Raw genomic sequence first — 20,436 nt, forward strand, 5'->3', positions numbered from 1 at the left:
TTTTTTTTTTTTTTTTAAAGATTTTTATTTATTTGAAAGTCAGAGTTATATAGAGAAAGGAGAGGCAAAGAGAGATATCTTCCATCCGATGGTTCACTACCCCATTGGCTGCAACGGCCAGAGCTGCGCCGATCTAAAGCCAGGAGTTTCTTCTGGGTCTCCTTTGTGGGTGCAGGAGCCCAAGGACTTGGGCCATCTTCTACTGCTTTCCCAGGCCATAGCAGAGAGCTGGATTGGAAGAGGAGCAGCCGGGACTAGAACCGGCGCCCATATGGGATGCCAGTGCTTCAGGCCAGGGCGTTAACCCACTGCACCACAGCGCCAGCCCCATGCTTTTCAAATAAATAAATTTAAAAAAATTTTTTAAAAGAATACTGTTTTCTTTCTTTCTTTTTTTTTTTTTTTCAAAAAAGTCTATTTATTTATTTGAAAGGCAGAGTTGGAGAAGGAGAGAAAAAGATCTTCCATCTGCTTGTTTATACCCCAAATGGTCACTACAGCCTGGACTAGGCCAGGCTGAAGCCAGAAGCCTGGAACTCCAGCTGGGTCTCCCACATGGGTGGCAGAGGCCCAAACACTGGGCCATCTTCCACAGCCTTCCCTTGTGCATTAGCAGGGAGCTGGATGGAAATTGAGCAACCAGGGCTTGAACTGGCACACATATAGGTTGCTGGCATTGCAGGCAGTGGCTTAACCTACTGTACCACAATACTGGTCTCATGTTTGTCACTTTAGAGAAATGTTAAATTCTATTATATCATGAATAAAATAATAGGTATTTGTCATCAACTTTTATATAACCTGTTATGTGAATTTGATTAACAGAAAACTTCCTCTTATTTCCTTTGTATTTTTCAAAATGAAACGCAGTCTTTTTTTCTGATAAAGTAATTCCTTATATGAGTACATAGAAAGTTCAGACTAAATGAGCAAAGCAATAGAAAAATGCTTCCATTGGTACTGGTGTTATTTACTCAGTTTTCTGATTATAGAAGGAGACAGTATTCCCTTATTATTAATAAAAAAGAAAGGGTAATTTTAGAAGAGATAATATAAAAGGAGAAGTTGCTTTGAGTACAGTGGAGTATCTTTAGATCTGCTTGTGTGTTTTAGATGGAACAAGAGGCTGAGCGACGCAGGCAACCACAAATTAAACAAGAGCCAGAATCAGAAGAGGAAGAAGAAGAAAAGCAAGAAAAAGAAGAAAAACGAGAAGAACCTGTGGAAGAGGAAGAGGAACCAGAACAAAAACCTTGTCTCAAACCTACTCTGAGGCCCATTAGCTCTGCCCCATCTGTTTCCTCTGCCAGTGGCAATGCGACACCCAACACTCCTGGGGATGAGTCTCCCTGCGGGATTATTATTCCTCATGAAAACTCACCAGATCAACAGCAGCCTGAGGAACATAGGCCAAAAATAGGACTAAGTCTAAAACTGGGTAGGTTGACTTTTCCAGCTTTCTTCCCCCCCCCCCTTTAAATGCCTCTATTTTGCTTTAAGAGAAAAAATAAGTTTGTGTTAGTTGGTGGTAGGTAGATAGAAAATTATTCAAAAATGCCTTTCTAGCTCACAATTGTTTTCGTAGTTCTACTAGTGCTCCTAAATCTGCAGCTGCCTCGAGTTCTGAGAAGAAGTGAAAAGTTAAATTTTCTAGCACTTGTGAGTAGTGAGTTACTTTTTATAGTTGGGAACTTTTTTCTGAGATTTGTGGAAGTATATTTTTCACTACTTTTGTGGGATGGTGGGTTGTAAAATTAGTCATTTAAGTCATTAAGCTAAGTTAGTGTTTTTACTATAGGTGCTTCCAATAGTCCTGGTCAGCCGAATTCTGTGAAGAGAAAGAAACTACCTGTAGATAGTGTGTTTAACAAATTTGAGGATGAAGACAGTGATGATGTGCCCCGAAAAAGGAAACTGGTTCCCTTGGATTATGGTGAAGATGATAAAAATGCTGCCAAAGGAACTGTGAACACTGAAGAAAAGCGTAAACACATTAAAAGTCTCATTGAGAAAATCCCTACAGCCAAGCCAGAGCTCTTTGCTTATCCCCTGGATTGGTCTATTGTGGATTCTGTGAGTAGACATTTTATTTCATAATGTTATAGGGAGGTGGTTTGAATATAATATGTAAGCTTGTTTGATTAGGGATGATCATCTTTGTATCAAGAAATCTGACATGGAGTAAATAACTATGGCCAAGGAATTTGTTATTGGGAAAACTATTGTTAGTACTTGATGTCTTAGTACGTAACAGGAAAACAATTCTATCTTCATACATACCTGCTTTAGTTCAATTTTTTAGTGAACATACTTTATTTTACTCTTGGGAGTAGGCTGTAGTAAATTTAATTAAAGTTTATTGTTCTTTAATTATTAATGTTTTGTCTTGTAGATATTGATGGAACGAAGAATTCGACCATGGATTAATAAGAAAATTATAGAATACATAGGTGAAGAAGAAGCTACATTAGTTGATTTTGTTTGTTCTAAGGTTAGTCTTGAATTTTTTAAAAGCATTATACACTTTATAAAATCGAAAGAAAAAATCTTGGAAAGCCAGGTGTGGGCTGGCGCCGTGGCTCACTTGGTTAATCCTCCACCTGTGGCACCGGCATCCCATATAGGCACCAGGTTCTAGTCCTGGTTGCTCCTCTTCCAGTCCAGCTCTCTGCTGTGGCCCAGGAGGGCAGTGGAGGATGGCCCAAGTCTTTGGGTCCCTGCAACCACATGGGAGACCAGAAAGAAGCACCTATCTCCTGCTTCGGAGTGGCGCAGCGCGCCGATCATAGTGGCCATTTAGGGAGTGAACCAACAGAAGGAAGACCTTTCTTTCTGTCTCTCTTTCTCACTTCCTATAACTCTACCTGTCAGATTAAAAAAAAAAAAAAAAGCCAAGTGCATGCTAGTTTTTTTTTTTCTCTTAAGACTTTTATTTTAAAAAGAGGTGTTTTTTTGGTTTGTTTTTTTGTTTTTTTTTTTTGTTTGTTTTTTTTTGTTTTTTTTTTTTTTTTTTGACAGGCAGAGTGGACAGTGTGAGAGAGAGAGAGAGAGAGAAAGGTCTTCCTTTGCTGTTGGTTCACCCTCCAATGAGAGAGAGAGAGAGAGAAAGGTCTTCCTTTGCTGTTGGTTCACCCTCCAATGGCCGCCGCAACCGGCACACTGCACTGATCCAATGGCAGGAGCCAGGTGCTTATCCTGGTCTCTCATGGGGTGCAGGGCGCAAGTACACGGACCATCCTCCACTGCACTCCCTGGCCACAGCAGAGAGCTGGCCTGGGAGAGGGGCAACCGGGACAGAATCCAGTGTGCCGGCGCCGCAAGGTGGAGGAAAAAGAGGTTTCTTTAAAGATACATGGTATTAGAGCTATTGCTGTGGCATAGCAGGTAAAGCTGCCACCTGTAGTGCCGGCATCCCATATGGTCGCCGGTTCAAGTCCTGCCTGCTCCACTTCCCATCCAGCTCTCTGCTGTGGCCTGGGAAAGCAGTAGAAGATGGCCCAAGTGCTTTGGGTCTCTGTACCTGCATGGGAGACCCGAAAGAAGCTCCTGGCTTCAGATCAGCCCAGCTCCGGCCATTGTGGTCATTTGGGAAGTGAACCAGTGGATAGAAGATCTCTCTCTCTTTCTGCTTCTCCCTCTCCCTCTCTGTAACTCTGCCTTTCAAATAAATAAATAAGTCTTTAAAAAAAAAGACATAGAATTACAAAGAGGTGGAGAGACAGTGAAAAAGGTGTTAAAACTACTGATTTACCCCCCAGTTGGTCGCATTGAACAGAACTGGGTTTATCCGAAGCCAGGAGCCAGGAGCTCTTTCTAGGTCTACCTCATGAGTGCAGAGACCCAAGGACTTTGGCCATATTCCACTGCTTGCCCACACCATAACTGAGAGCTGGATTGGCATTGGAGCAGCTGGAACCTGAAATGATACCCATATGGAATACCACAATGCACCCCCCCCCCCCAAGTTTCCTGCTAATGTGCAGGCAGTGGCTAATGATTTTATTTTTATAAGAGGTAGAATTAGAGATGGCGAGGTGGAAAGCAAGGTCTTTGATCCACTGGTTCACTTCCCATATAGCTGCAATGGACAGAGCTGAGCTGACCCGAAGACAAGAGCCAGGAGCTTCTTCCTGGTCTCCCTCCTGGGTGCAGGGACCCAAGCACTTGCACTGCTTTCCCAGTCCATAAGCAGAGAGCTGGATTGGAAGAGGAGCAGCTGGGACACAAACCGGCACCTGTATGAGAAGCCTGCGCCACAGGCAGAAGCTTAGCCTGCTGTACCACAGCACTTGCCCCCAATAACTTTTGTTTTAATCAGAGAATCCGTTGCTATTTTAATGAGGCTTTTCGCCCCATCTCAGATTTTATCTTACCACATACTTACATTTCAGAAGGTCAGGGAGGTCAGAGTTGCTTGCTATTACCAGTTATGCTTTCTTTTCCTGATGCTGATTTCTATTGCCACCCCATGAAGTACAAAGTTGAGGAGGTTTGTGGAGGTAGCTGATGACTTTCAATTCCTTTTTCAGTCATCCAATCTATGTTAAAAGAGATAGTCTTGTTTGTATTATAATGGTGTGTGTTAATTAGCTGATTACTGGATGCCAGGCTTTGTTCTTCCAGACAGTTACCATGTTTGTATTTCTAAGACTTCGGGTTCTTTAAACTTCCTGACAACTGTAGAAACTGTATGTCACTGGTGTAGCCTTCATTTTATACATAAAGAAATCAGTGTTTAGAGAGAAGCTGTATCTTGCTGATGGTTGTATGAGGATACTTCAAAAAGTTCATGAATAGAAAATGAAATTACAAGTTAAGCTTAGGGTGAGTATTTGGGTAATGATTGAGATGCTCCTTCGGTCTGTATCCCATATCAGTGTATCTGGGTTCAAGTCCCAGTTCTGCTTTCTGTTAAATCACACCCTGGAGGCAGTAGTACTTGAGACCCTGCTACCGAAATGGGAGACCTGGATTGAATTCTGGGCTAGAACCAGCTGTTATGTCCATTTGGGAAGTGAAACAGCAGAACAAAGATCTCTGTTTCTCCTTCAGTGTTTCTCTGCCTTGGCAAAGGAGATTATTACTTATATTTTATTATTCCTATTATTAATATATTTTACATTTATATTTGGAAAAAACTTCTAAACTCATGCATAGTTTTTTCACAATATGCATTTTCCAGGAACTTTGTGAAGGCCTTGCATACAAGAAGTAACAGAATCTAGCCTTTAAATTCCATCCTTTTAACCACTAAGGGTTATTCTATCCTTCCATTGTCTTCTGAAAGCACAATCTTAAAGAACAGTCACATAGTAGAGGCACCATATTTCTGAGAAAGTGTAGTTGTGTGCCATATTTACAATATTGTGAAGATCAAATTTAAGGCGCCCTCTTATTACTATCACATGAAACTCTGTGTAAGTAAAGTTTGACTTAAAATTAAGAAACAGACATTGTAGGGATTAAGAGTTCAAAAAATTTTTTAAAGATTTATTTATTTATTTGAAAGTCATTGAGAGAGAAGAAGAAGCAGAGAGAGAGAGAGAGAGACTTCCACTGGTTCACTCCCCAATTGACAGCACAGCTGGAGCTGCACTGATCTGAAGCCAGGAGCTTCTTCCAGGTCTCCTATGTGGGTGCAGGGGCCCAAAGATTTGGGCCATCTTCTACTGCTTTCCCAGGCCGTAGCAGAGAGCTGGATCAGAAATGAAGCAGCCGGGACTTGAACCAGCACCCATAAGTGATATTGGCACTGCAGACAGTGGCTTTACCTGCTACGCCACAGCACCAGCCCCAAGATTTCAAAATTTAAAAAGTTTATCAAGAGCAGTAGTCAGCTCCTACCTGACCTGATTACTCACTGTTTCCTTGAAGTGTGCTCTCTTAAAAAAAAAAAAAATTATAGAGAGGTCCTTAAGCCATAGGAGAGTTCTATGTCAGCTTGAGGATTTGTATTTTAAAATTTATTGTCTATGTTGCTAGGTTTTTGTTTATTTTGAACATGACGAAATATTTGTTTTCTTTAGGTTATGGCTCATAGTTCACCTCAGAGCATTTTAGATGATGTTGCCATGGTAAGTTAGAAATTCACTGTCATTAATTAAACTTTAATATCCTTGTCAACAACCTGATTTCTGAATGAAATTAATGAAGCAGGTACATTCTCTGCATATATTGATTCCAGAAACTTTATAGACTTCAATTAAAATTAGAATATGCATTAAAAGAGGTTCATGTCACTCACAGCAAGATGTCATTACCCAATACATAAAAATGTTTTTTTTTTTTCTCACCAGTCCTGTCTTCATCCTTCCCTCCATATGTTGTTTGTGCATATAAACAGAAATCCTGGATTCAGTCATACATTAATGTGTATATAACTTTTGTTGTTTGGATAGGTGTCTGTTGGGTCTTAGGTATCAAATCCCCAATTTGATTGAAGTTTGGATTGGAGTTACTGGTTACATGTATTAACCTATGATTTTAATGAGAAAAAGGAGAGAGAATTGATGGTAAAGATGAGAAAATGATTGAAGTGTGAGCTTAAAGTTAGACCAGTAAATAATACCTGAATAGAGCTTGTGGTTAGAATGAATTAAAGACCCGTGATTCCAGAGGAGGTGTGGGAAATGTGATGGATTAGAACAACTGATAAGAGTTGATTTCAGAATGTGAAAGTTTAAGATTTTAAGTTGTGCTTCAGTCCATATGGTGACGTGGTACAAGCTATTGTCATGGGCAGTGCTTGGGTGTTGAAACAGGGATTGAAGTGAAGTACTGGAACCAGGTACCAGAGCATTCACTTAGGTAATGTTGCAGTAACAAGTGTGGCATAGTAAGATGTCATGGACTTCCAGGAAACATTCTTTACAAGGATAGGGACCTTGAAGATTCAACAGTCTCTTACTTGGAGTGGGGATTCTGGAGAATAGTCCATGATTTCTTAGGGCAAGAAGATGAAAAGTCGAATTAAAGAAACTGTGGGTAGTGAGTATAAACTGGAATAGGAGTCAAAGGGCAGAGTGAGGAAGGAACAATGGGATGATGAGTCAGGGAGAAAGGAGAAACTTCAGGCATGGTCTGTGAGGATCAGTGACTTGGGAGAACTTGGCATTTTCAGCTGAAGCCAAAGACATTGTGCATAGTGGGACTTTGGGTTACAAAATGAGTTTTGCTGTCAAGATCTGTGTGTCTAGGTACTGTATGATGTCTAAAGTTAGGTAACATTTGTTTTTTAAGTCTACCCAGCTTAATGCAGTTACTGATTAGAATTCCTGATAAGACATTGGTGAAACATTTGTTGCCTCTAGAATGCATAACTGCAAAGGAAAAGAGAAAGATGAGTAGATCTCAGTCCTTGGGATAGATTGTGAAATTCCATGAGCTTCCAGCCTTTGTAAAGCTATCCTTGGAGTAGAGTGAGGGTGTTGTGGTTAGACCTGAGTGAAGAATTTTTTTTTTAAGTCAGTGTCCTAGATTTTGAGCTTGTCAGAGTTGCAATCCCAGTCTGAAGATTTTATGTGGTGTCACAGTTAATCTACTTGCATCTGATGAAATGGTTTGATATTTGGAGTATAATTAAGTACTCTTTTTCTGACTCATTGTTGATTGAAGTGGGTCAAACAGCCCTGGTAAAAGCTCATGGGCCTTCTGAATGTTATTTGAATAAATAAGATCCAATTTTTAACTCAAGCAGTATTTCACTCTTGCTAAAAATAGAACTGTTCCAAACTATACCTTTTCTTATTTTAGTGAATTAATAAACTTCGGTTTCATTTTGTGCCTGTGTATTATTTCTGAACTATGACTTCCATGTGAATTAGTGCTACCATATAGTTTTTTTTGTTTGGTTGGTTGGTTGTTGTTAGTTTTTTTTTTTTTTTTAAGATTTATTTATTCATTTGAAAGGCAAAGTTACAGAGTGGCAGAGAGAGAGAGAGAGGGCTTCCATCCACTGGTTCACTCCCCAGATGGCTGCAACGGCCAGAGCTGGGCCAATCCAAAGCCAGGAGCTTCTTTCGGGTCTTCCACACAGGTGTGGGGTACCAAGGACTTGGGCCATCTTCTGTTTTCCCAGGCCATAACAGAGAACTGGATAGGAAGTGGAGCAGTTGGGACTCGAACCGGTGCCCAAATAGGATGCCAGCACTGCAGGTGGTGGCTTTACCCCCTATGCAACAGCACTGGCCCCACCATATAGTTTTGAAGCCGGGGTCATTTCTGGGTGTGTAGTTTCCATTATTGAGAAATTGAGAGAAAGTTCTCATTGGCTTCTTTTGGGTATAAATGTTATGTTCAGAGAACTCAATACACGTTGACTCCTTTAGTCAGCAGTAGTACTTGTTCCTGCAATGTAGCAACATTTCCTCCAATTTACAGATGGAGAGGCTTCAATTCAGTGATGTTGAGTAACGCAGTCAAAGACACATACCAAAAAGGTAGAAATAGGATTTGAAACTAAGAACTTTGACTAGAGATCAGTTCTCTGCATTTCTACTGTCAGCTGTCTTTATAAAGACCTGCACAAGGCCAGCGCCGTGGCTCAATAGGCTAGTCCTCCGCCTTGCAGCGCCGGCACACCGGGTTCTAGTCCCGGTCGGGGCACCGGATTCTGTCCCGGTTTCCCCTCTTCCAGGCCAGCTCTCTGCTGTGGCCCGGGAAGTGCAATGGCGGCCATTGGAGGGTAAACCAACGGCAAAAGGAAGACCTTTCTCTCTCTCTCTCTCTCTCTCTCTCTCTCTCTCTCTAACTCACTCACTCACTCACTCACTGTCCACTCTGCCTGTCAAAAAAAAAAAAGAAGAAGACCTGCACAAGGAGGTCACATTCAATTAACGCACAGTGTGTTCCCAAGTTCAGTCACAAATGCCTCCTTTTGTAGGAATCTAGATAACTCACAGCAACCCTAGTGTAGAGGATAAAAGTGTGGGGGGAGAGCAGGAGTGGCACTCAACTCAAAAGTTGATTGGCAGATAATTGGGTTTATTTGTCTTCCAATGGAAAAAATGTTTGTCAGCAGTCTTGTTCCCTATAATGATGATGGTGTTGATTAAATTGTATCCCAAACATAATGTTAAATGTTTTACATATATTCCCATTTATGTTTGATTCAGTGTCTGTTATATAAGTCCTTACTAAATATTAGATGAGATTGTAAGATTGGTTTGAGGGATAAAAGAGCTATTTTGTATTGAGTTTTTAGGTAGTTGTATATTTAGTTCTTACTGAATTAACTTTTTTTATGGTAAACATTTGCTTTTCTTTGAAAGTAGTTTTGTCAGATAAGTATAAATGCATTTATATCTGGAATTAAAATTCATAAGTAGAAGTTAGAATAAAAGATGGATTCTCAGTGTTTGTAAGCCATGGAATTGCTGAATGAGCTGTTTTGTAGTTTATGTGTGCTATGTAATAAATACATTTCTCACATGAGCCAGATTTCCTTTAACTTACTGTAGTGGGACTAAATGTGTAAATAAATAAAAACCTCTTCTATACTTGTCACTGTGGACAGATGCTTATGGTTGTTGTCTTATGTGTGTTACATGTCTTTTCTCTTGTAGGTACTTGATGAAGAAGCTGAAGTTTTTATAGTCAAAATGTGGAGATTATTGATATATGAGACAGAAGCCAAGAAAATTGGTCTTGTGAAGTAAAAACTTTGACATTTGGAGTTCCATTTCAGATTTCTTCTTTCCCACTCTTCAAAGGACTTTGGATTTTTCTTTGTCTTCAGAGATATTTGTGAGATCTGTAATTTTTTTTTATGTAGAAAAATGTGAATTTTTTTGCCCTCTAATTTGTTGGTGCCCTGTGTACTCCATTGGTTGTAAAGTCATCTGAATCCTTGGTTCTCTTTATACTCACCAGGTACAGATTACTGGTATGTTTTATAAGCAATTGCTGTACACAGCCTATCTCATATAATCTTGTTCTGCTGATTTATTCCTTGTAAATATTAAAATGACTCCCCAGTTCTTTTGCAGAATTTCACTTAATGTTGAATTGTGCTATATAGGAACCTACATGAACAATTTTGATTGAATACCAATCATATCCGTTAGATCCACACTCCTACCCCTCCTTTGATCAAAAGTGGCAAGCCGTCCTGAAGGCATGGAATTTGAAATTAGAATGCGAAGTTAGACAATCCATTCCTATTATATCTCTGTGTGGATGTGTTCGTGTGAATGTATGTGTAAAAGTTTTCTTTTCCCTAATTTGCTTTGGTAATGTCCCTTTAACATTTCCTAATTGAAGAATAGAGTTGTCAAGGAAGGTGATACCATGCTAACCCAAATGTCTATTAGAATTAAGTTTGTTGGTTTCTCAGATCTTGGTATTCTTCTGTGGTGAGCAACAGTTTACTGACAGGAGGGGATTTCCCTGTTGATAGCTGGCTGCTTCACCTCTTTTAAAGGAGTGTGGATCTTAGTGTTTTTCCCCTCATAATTTCATTGCCTAGGAATGGGGCAGATCTTAGAATTCTGGAGAGTTTTATTTAATTATTTTTTTGCACTAATTTGTCCTTAGTTTAATTTTTATATACCCCTTTGTTTAAAAAAAAAAAAAAACAACACTTCATTCTGAATGCTAAGTGAGAAGAAACCTTTATAAAAGCAAAAGATAAAATTAGGCAAGTTTTCAGATTAGGAGAGTTTAACAAAACAGTAGGATTTCAGCTTGACAATTTATAAAGTTTACATCTTATTTCCAAAGATAAAGTAAATCATTCAGGGCAGTTACCAACTACTAATTTTTATCCCTCTTCATCAAAGTTTAAAAACAGACTGGTGATGTGCTTGGAGACATACCTGGGGCTTTGTTCATGATACGTCAGAATTACACTAGGGAGCAAAATTAACCTGAAAATGTATCAAGTTTCAAATAGTTCTTAAAACAAATTAGATGGATCTGTTTCCATGCCTGAGTATTTCTTTGAAAAAAAGATGAAAATTGGCCTGTTAGAAAAATCTGTAAGCTTGAATTACTTTTTTTTATACACATCTTGAGAGGACATTTGGAAATACTGTTCTTAAATTTGAACCATGACATGGTTCCATTATGTAAATATTTCAAATATTAAAAATGTATATATTTGATCTTGGGGACTCATTCTTTGAGATTCTTGTAAATAAATGGCATCATGTTGAAATTGTGTGGTGCATACTAGAAAACTTAAAAGTATGGGCTGAATTTTTTATGGACTGGATTTTTATGACTTGTTATCAGAAGTTCAAAGAGGCCATTTACTTTATTTTGGAAGAATCTAATAAGCATCTGTGGAAATACCTCTATATATAGTGTTGTAACTTTTACATTCTGGTTTCTCAAGGGAAAATCTCAGGAAGATGCCCCTTGCCATTTACAAACTTACTTTCTAGTCGATCCTTAGATTCAGTCCCCGAACCAACCTCAGACCTTATTTGAGCAGCTTATTATGCCTCTGCTTTTTCTTAACTTACTGTATAGTTAGTACTTCTAAGACAGTAGGTTTTGTTATTTAGCAACTGTTAGCGTGAAGATGAAGTAGGTTTCATTCCCCTTGCTGTTCCCTTTTCTTTGAGTTTGATTTATCTTTTATAGCTTATCTGAAAACCTCCAGGGAGGTTTTTGGCAAGACCCCAGTTCACGTACTAAGATTTCTTCAGTGGAGTCTAAATGGTCAAAGTGAGTAGAGTCAGGACAATGAAATGAATAGCCTAATGCCAGTTCACATCAGCTGTTGGCTTCATGATGAACCTGTAGGTTTTCAGAGTTTATTGTTTTTCCAAATTCCATGTGGAGAGTTGGACATGTATAAACTGGTGTATTCTAGTATTTGGGAAAATACACATAAGAAATTTCTATTAAACCTCTTAACTGTCTAGGTTTTCTTTACCATAAGCTGAGACATCCTCAGTTTAGCAACCTGGGGTTCATATTGTCTATTCAAGTTGTTATAATAAATTGTTTGGAAGTCTTAACCATTATTGATGCGGCAGTTAGAAAACTACAAAGCATTTCCTTATTTGACCCTTAAATTGTGTAGTTTTAAATATGTACATATACGTACAAGGAAGAGAGGTAAGTACAAACTTTAGTGTGCACCTGAATCACATCGCAGGGGGAGGGGATGTTAAAACACAGAATTAAAGATTTAGAGGCCTGGGGTGGGGCCTGAGGTATTGCTTTGCTGACCCAGGCAATGCTAACAATAATTGCTGGAAGTAATACACTTTGCTTAACACTTTCATGTGTCACTTCAGAATTACTTTATCCTGACAGACTACACAAATGCAGCTTTTAAAGAGAAGAACATTTTTAAGGCAAATATTCATATTATGTTACATTTATTAACATAAAATAGTCTTCCACGCTGATGTGTGAGAACAGCCCTAACAGGGTTTAATTCTAGCCAGCCCCTCAAGTTTTCTACTTAAGAAAACTTTGGTTCTTAATTGAGATCTTACCATAGTGCTTCGCTCCTATACATTGGTTTAAAGTAGTGAGTACATGGATAGTACTGTTTCATTTATTCTTCTGATAGTATTACCAGATCTGGTGCGCAAACTGAGAAAACATTGGGCTTAAGAGCTAAATTGAACTGAGCACTATATCCATTTTTCTCTCTCCATATAAAGTAATAATTTTTAAATACAAGTAAGAATAAGCAGGTATATGATGTTCATATGATACCTGTGTGGTCAACTTTTTCTGATAAGTTCTATGGATGTCACAAATTAATACCCAAGAACTACTGAAAGGTTTTATGTCAAATGGTTACAGGTTTTTCCTCTTTATATTTCAGCCTTCTGTTAACGGTATGAAATTGAAGAACAGTTTGTTAGCAAACATGAAATAGGTTTGTAAATGCCGTTGGAGATAAGAGGGTATGAGAAAGAATCCCACGCAAGTAGTCTGGGTGTCAAGAAGGAAATAGGAATAGAATACACTTTAGACCCAGAAGCTATTAATATCGCATTCATACTATAGACCAAAGTGAGTATAGTTTTGGCTAGACTGATAGATGCTTTTCACATGTGACTATGGTAAATTATTGCAATATTTATGTTTGTCTATTTGTACTTGATTGCTTGCCTTTCTGTGTGTTTCATTTACTGAGTCATGAAAGCCAAATTACGAATAATAATTAAAATGCCCAGAAAAAAATTTTCTATAAACAAAAATGAATAAAAATTCTTTCCAAGCTACGTTGTTTGAATTAACTGGTGCTCCTCAGTCTGTCCACTGTGTCACATCATATTTTTGTTGGATAGATAACTTAGATGCTCAAGAACAGAATCGGAGCTGCTTAGCCGCCAAACTCCAGTTTTGATGTATGTTGTACATTTAGTCATTGAAACTCACGCTATTGAAAATATGGCCTTTTTAAAAAATTTATTTATTTATTTGAAAGGTAGGGAGAGAGAGAAAGAGGTCTTCTATGTGATGATTCATACTCTAGATGGCCCCAGTGGCCAGAGCTGGGCTGATCTGAAGCCAAGAGCCAGAAGCTTCTTACAGGTCTCCCACATGGGTGCCAGGGCCCAAAGACTTGGGCCATAGCAGAGAGCTGGATAGGAGGTAGAGCAGCCAGAACTTGAACTGGTGCCCATATGGCATCCTGGCACTGCAGATCCATCTCTCTCTCTCTCTTTAAAATCTTTAAAAATGATAAAATGCCAACAGAATATAGGAATTTTCTATGGAATCTTTGCTGAAGCAAAGTACTGTGAGTTTCAGGGTAATTTTTTTTCCCTTTAAGTTACCAAAGGAAAACAGACCACTTTACAATGTGGAGTCCAAAATGAAGGGTTCGGCCGGTGCCGCGGCTCACTAGGCCAATCCTCCACCTGCGGTGCCGGCACACCGGGTTCTAATCCCAGTTGGGGTGCCAGATTCTGTCCCGGTTGCTCCTCTTCCAGTCCAGCTCTCTGCTGTGGCCTGGGAGAGCAGTGGAGGATGGCCCAAGTGCTTGGGCCCTGCACCCGCATGGGAGACCAGGAGGAAGCACCTGGCTCTTGGCTTCGGATCAGTGCAGTGCGCTGGCTCCAGCAGCCATTGGGGGGTGAACCAACAGAAAAGGAAGACCTTTCTCTCTGTCTCTCTCTCTCACTGTCCACTCTGCCTGTCAAAATTTTTTTTTAAATGAAGGGTTCATTTTTTTTTTCACTATTTTACAGTGTTGGTAAAACTACACTGGTAAAGAGATCTGGATTAGTTACTGTAGATTTGCAAGTTACAATTGTATTTTAATTTTGTTCAATGTCTTACTGAAGCAAGATTCTAAATAAGAGGATCTGGTGTGGGTGTTGGAGTGCCCGACTTTGGCCTGGCCCAGACTCAACTGGTGTGGGCATTTGGGGGTATGAACCAATGGATAGATAATGTTTCTTCCTCTGTCTGCTCTCTTGGTCGGGCCAACACTGGTGTGGCCTTCGCCACCAGTATCCCAAATGTGCACCAGTTTGAGTATGGGTGCTCCACTTCCGATGCAGCTCCCTGCTAGTGAGCCTGAGAAAGCAACAGAGAATGGCCCAAGTCGTTGGCCCCTGAACCTACATGGGAGACCCTGAAGAAGCTCCTGGCTTCGGATTGGCCCAGCTCCAAGCATTGTGGCCATTTGGGGAGTGAACCAGCGATTGGAAGACCTCTCTCTGTTTCTCCTCTCTTTCTGTAACTCTGCCTCTCCAAAAAATCTTTAAAAAGGGGGGGGGGGGGTCCTCGTCCTCAGTTAAGAAGGAAATTGGGTTAATCGGGCCTTTAACGGTGATAACATATTTGGAAACAAAGGCTGAAAATAAATGGGTGGGGCTAGCGCTGTGGCATAGCCAGTAAAGCTGCTGCCATGCCATATGGGCGCTGATCTACTTCTGATCCACCTCTCTATGGCCTGGGAAAGCAGTAGAAGATGGCCGAAGTCCTTGGGCCCCTGCACCCAAAGAAGCTCCTGGCTCCTGGCTTTGGATTGGTGCAGCTCCGGCCGTTGCGGCCAACTGGGTTGGTGAACTAGTGGATGGAAGACCAACCTGCCTCTCCTCTCCATGTAACTGATTTTCAAATAAATAAATCCTTAAAAAAACTAAAAAGATGGGTAAGCTAAGTAGTCTCTGGTCCTAAACACATCCCCATGTGAGGAAACCCATGCAAAGAATTGTGAGAGCTGATAAGATAGAATGTAGCCACATACTGAGCTCTAATGACTATTTAATCTCAATTCTACTTTGCTCTTGTAGGAAACATGGCAGTGGTGTTTATTAGTAAAGGCAAACTGCTTTTGTGTGGAATTGTTAGTCAATTGGATTGCCTTGGTGTGAAAAACAGGTGTCTTCTTACAGGCCAGGTCCTGCCTGTAGCAGTGGCTTGGTCCAGCATCTCTGAGTCAGCCAGCTCCTTCCATGCCCTGTAAGCCCTGTACGTGCATGCTGGGTTTCTCAATTTTTTTGCCATTTATTAAACTGGATTTGCCAGCATTTATGTTATTATTCATGCCTCCATTTCTGCTCCTGAATTCCAAACACTCTGTGCAAAATGTAAATGCACCACTGCTTAGTGTCTGGGACCCCCAGTGCTACTAGGCCATTCTTTCTGGACCTACCACTCCTTTTTGCACACTCTGTTAAACCCTCAGTGGGTATTGGAAAAACTACATGGTAGCCAAAAGGCTTTTGATCCCTCCCCTCTCCTGGCAAGTAACCCTCAAGCTTCACAACACTTTGGAAAAGTGTATTTTTCTTTTATTTATTTATTTTTAATTTATTTGACAGAGTTATAGACTGTGAGAGAGAGAGAGAGAAAGGTCTTCCTTCTGTTGGTTCACTCCCCAGATGGCCACTACGGTCGGCACTGTGCCGATCTGAAGCCAGGAGCCAGGTGCTTCTTGTCTCCCATGCGGATGCAGGGCCCAAGCACTTGGGCCATCCTCCACTGCCCTCCCGGGCCACAGCAGAGAGCTGGACTGGAAGAGGAGCAATCAGGACTAGAATCCGGTGCCCATATGAGATGTCAGCACCACAGGCAGAGGATTAACCAAGTGAGCCATGGCACCAGCCCCAGAAAAGTGTATTTTTCAAAAAAGTATTAGAGAAGTGGGTATTTAACCTAGTAAGATGCTCATTTCCACATCTCAGTGCCTGGGTTTGATACCTGGCCCGAGCTCCTGGCTCCCAGCACGGAGATAATTGAGACCCTAGGAGGCAGTGACGGTGGCTCAAGTAACTGGATTCTTACCACCCATGTCAGAGACCCAGATGGAGTTCCTGGCTTCAGCCCTGGCCATTACAGGCATTTGGGAAGTAAGGTAGTGGAGGGGAGCTCAGCTCTTTGTCACCATGTTAAAAAAAAAAAAAAAAAAAATTAAGCACATCCTTTGCAGTTGTAGCTGTAGTTCATGACCTTACAGTTTTGCCTTCTGTGAGCAGAGATGGCTGCTCTGCATCCTATCAAGACCTTCCCTCACCCCACTGCCTCTGTTTTGGAACTGCATTCTAGTGGGTTTTCTACTTTTTAGAAGGTTATTTTTATTGTCTTGAAGCTCAGAGCAACAGATCTTTCATCTGCTGGTTCACTCCCCAAATGAGTGCAGCACCCAAGGCTGGGTCAGTCAGAAACCAGGAGTGAGGAACTCCATGCAGGTCTCCCACATGGGTGGCAGCAACTCAAGTGCTAAGGCCATCATCTGCTGTCTCTCAGATGCATTAACAGGAAGCTGAATTTGGAAGCAGAGAGTAGTCAGGACTCAAACCAGGCACTCTGATAGGGGGTGGGGATGGCTGAAGTGACTGCTTAACCTGCTGTGCCACAGTGCTCCTGCTGTAGGTTCTTGATTGCTCAACCTTCCCTCAGTGTGCAGCATGTTTTAAAGAACAACAAGGGGAGGGGCAGCGCTGTGGCATAGGGGGTAAGGCCACCGCCTGCAGTGCCTGCATCCCATATGGGCACTGGTTTGAGTCCTGGCTGCTCTGCTTCCGATCCAGCTCACTGCTATGGCCTGGGAAAGCAGTGGAAGATGGCCCAAGTGCTTGGGTCCCTGCACCCGTGTGGGAAGAGCCACAGGGAGCTCCTGGCTCTGGCTTCAGATCAGTGCAGCTCCCAGCTGTTGTGATCATCTGGGGAGTGAACCAGCGGATGGGAAGACCTCTCCCTCCCCCTTTCTCTCTGAAACTTTCAAATAAATAAATAAATCTAAAAAAAAAAAAAAAAAGCATAGGGGCTGTCGCTGTGGCACAGCAGGTTGAACTACAACCTGTAGCACTGGCATCCCATATGAGCACCAGTTTGAATCCCAGCTGCTCCACTTCTGATCCAGCTCCCTGCTGATGTTCCTGGGAAAGCAGTGGAAGATGGCCCAAATCCTCGGGACCCTGCACCAACTGGGAGACCTACAAGAAGTTCCTTGCTCCTGGCTTTGGCCTGGCCCAACCTCAGTCATTACAGCCATTTGGGGATTGAACCACTGGATGGAAGATCTCTCTCTGTCTCTCCTTGTCTCTCTAACTCTGCTTTCAAGTAAATAAATTTTTAAAGAAAAAAAAAAAAGCACAAATGCGTGACTGCTGCTTGGTATGCTGGCATCCCATGTCAGAGTCCAGTTTGAGTCCTGGCTGCTCTGCTTCAGATCCAGTTCCTGCTTATGGGCCTGGGAAGGCAGCAGAGGATGGCCCAAGTGCTTGGACCCCTGCCATCCATGTGGGAGACCTGAAAGGAGATCTGGTTCCTGGCTTAAGCCTGGCCCAGTCCTGGCTATTGTGGCCTTTTGGGGGAGTGAACCAGCAGATCGAAGATCTCTCTTGTGTGTCTCCCTGTCACTCAAATAAATTATATATATATATATAAAATATATATATATGGGTATATACACACATATATATGTATATACATATATACATATATATATATATACACACACATATCAGAAGTGGAGCAGCTGGAACTCGAACTGGCACCCACATGGGATGCTGGCACTGAAGGTGGTGCCTTTATTGGTTACACTGCAGTGCTAGCCCCAAATATTTTTTTAAAATAAAACTTTACTTGGATCATACTTTCCATGACACTAGTGATTCTAGAAAGGTCTAGTATGGGGTACTTCAAAAGGTTTGTGGAGGAATGAAAAAAATTTTTTTGACAGGCAGAGTGGACAGTGTGAGAGAGAGACAGACAGAAAGGTCTTCCTTTGCCATTGGTTCACCCCGCAATGGCCGCTGCGGCCAGTGCGCTGTGACCAGCGCACCACACTGATCTGAAGCCAGGCACCAGGTGCTTCTCCTGGTCTCCCATGGGGTGCAGGGCCCAAGCACTTGGGCCATCCTCCACTGCACTCCCTGGCCACAGCAGAGAGCTGGCCTGAAAGGGGGGCAACCGGGACAGAATCTGGCGCCCTGACCAAGACTAGAACCTGGTGTGCCAGCGCCGCAAGGCGGAGGATTAGCCTAGTGAGCCACGGCGCCGGCCCACAGTCACTGCTTTTAATCTAACGTCTCTTTTTTTCAACAGGTCTGTTTTGACATTCAATATAAATAGAACTCTCATGTCTTTTTTCACTTAATAAAATAAAAATTTCTATTCCACATAGTTACTATGAATAAATTTAATATTTTTCTGGGGCAGGCGCTGTGGAGTAGCAGGTAAAGCCGCCGCCTGCAGTGCTGGCATCCCATCTGCTTCACTTGCGATCCAGCTCTCTGCGATGTCCTGGGAAGGCAGTAGTAGATGGCCCAAGTGCTTAGGCCCTGCACCAGTGTCTGAGGGCCTGGAAGAAGCTCCTGGCTCCTGGCTTTGGATGGGTGCAGCTCCGGCTGTTGTGGCCAGTTGGGGAGTGAACCAGGGTATGAAGGACCTCTCTCTCTCTGTAACTCTTTCAAATAAATAAAATAAATATTTAAAAAATTTAATATTCCGAAGAGGGAGTGGACCACGACTTACTGTAGCATATTTAGCTTTCCACTTTCTGCTATACAAACATTTCATGAATGTTTTTACACACAATTTTTGAGATTGTTTCTAATAATAATTTGACTTTTTTTTAAAAAAAGATTTATTTATTTATTTGAAAGTCAGAGTTACACAGAAAGAGGAGAGGCAGAGAGAGATGGAGAGAGGTCTTCCATTCACTGGCACTCCCCAGTTGGCCACATGGCCAGAGCTGCGCCAATCTGAAGCCAGGAAGCAGGAGCTTCTTCCAGGTCTCCCACATGGGTGCAGGAGCCCAAGGACTTGGGCCATCTTCTACTGCTTTCCCAGACCATAGCAGAGAGCTGGATCAGAACTGGAGCAGCTAGGCCGGCGCCGTGGCTCAATAGGTTAATCCTCCACCTTGCGGCGCCGGCACACCGGGTTCTAGTCCCGGTCCGGGCGCCGGATTGTGTCCCGGTTGCCCCTCTTCCAGGCCAGCTCTCTGCTGTGGCCAGGGAGTGCAGTGGAGGATGGCCCAGGTGCTTGGGCCCTGCACCCCATGGGAGACCAGGAAAAGCACCTGGCTCCTGGCTCTTGCCATCGGATCAGCGCGGTGCGCCGGCTGCAGCGGCGGCCATTGGAGGGTGAACCAACGGCAAGGGAAGACCTTTCTCTCTCTGTCTCTCTCTCTCACTGTCCACTCTGCCTGTCAAAAAAAAAAAAAAAAAAAAGAAGAAGAAGAACTGGAGCAGCTGGGACTTGAACCGGAGCCCATATGGAATGCCAGCACTGCACACGGCGGCTTTACCTGCTATGCCACAGCGCAGGTCCCTTGACATCATTTTAAGACATTCTCTTATTAGCACGTAGCAAAGGGGTTCAACTAGCTTCAAATAAGCATATGAGTTTTAGCTTGTTGCTTGTTGAAATATATATACTGTTCTCAATATGTAATAAACTCACGTAGGTGAGCAAGCAGGCAAAAATCCCTAGTCTTATGATGTTTAAGGATTCAAGGGGGTGTGAGGATATTAAAAAGATATCTTTGGGGCTGGCATCATGGCTCAATAGGCTAATCCTCCACCTGCGGTGCCGGCACTGCGGGTTCTAGTCCTGGTTGAGGCGCTGGATTCTGTCCTGATTGCCCCTCTTCCAGTCCAGCTCTCTGCTGTGGCCCGGGAAGGCAGTGGAGGATGGCCCGAGTACTTGGGCCCTGCACCCGCATGGGAGACCAGGAGAAGCACCTGGCTCCTGGCTTTGGATCCGTGTAGCACGCCGGCCATAGCAGCCATTTGGGCGGTGAACCAACGGAAAAGGAAGAACTTTCTCTCTCTCTTTCTCACTGTCCTCTCTGCCTGTCAAAAAATAAATAAATAAATAAGAAAAAAGATATCTTTGTTCAACTCTTTTTACACCCCTAACTTGTCTTTTCTTTGGATAATGGAAAAGATTACTTCTGTTTTTCAACATGAAGCTGTTGGGTGTTGAAGTCCGGAGTGTTTGGCCCAGTGCGTCACACACACAGCTTCAGATGCCCACAGCACACACCCAGAGTGCCTG

At 42.2% G+C, this 20,436-nt stretch overlaps 1 protein-coding gene across 2 annotated transcripts in view; it reads left to right on the forward strand.

The window, feature by feature from the left end:
- Positions 1-13,193, forward strand: part of RBM25 (RNA binding motif protein 25) — a 65,815-nt gene extending 52,622 nt beyond the window's left edge. For both annotated transcript variants that reach the window (XM_008272101.5, XM_089322302.1), the window contains 5 exons: positions 1,114-1,438; positions 1,799-2,073; positions 2,393-2,491; positions 6,027-6,074; positions 9,564-13,193. In XM_008272101.5, coding sequence (XP_008270323.1) covers positions 1,114-1,438; positions 1,799-2,073; positions 2,393-2,491; positions 6,027-6,074; positions 9,564-9,656 — 840 coding nt within the window. In that variant the 3' untranslated portion in view covers positions 9,657-13,193. The remainder of the gene's footprint in view (positions 1-1,113; positions 1,439-1,798; positions 2,074-2,392; positions 2,492-6,026; positions 6,075-9,563) is intronic.
- Positions 13,194-20,436: the final 7,243 nt, after the last annotated feature.

This window comes from Oryctolagus cuniculus, chromosome 20 (assembly GCF_051225735.1).
Source record: "Oryctolagus cuniculus isolate XC-2025 breed Fujian yellow rabbit chromosome 20, ASM5122573v1, whole genome shotgun sequence".
NCBI lineage: Eukaryota > Metazoa > Chordata > Mammalia > Lagomorpha > Leporidae > Oryctolagus > Oryctolagus cuniculus.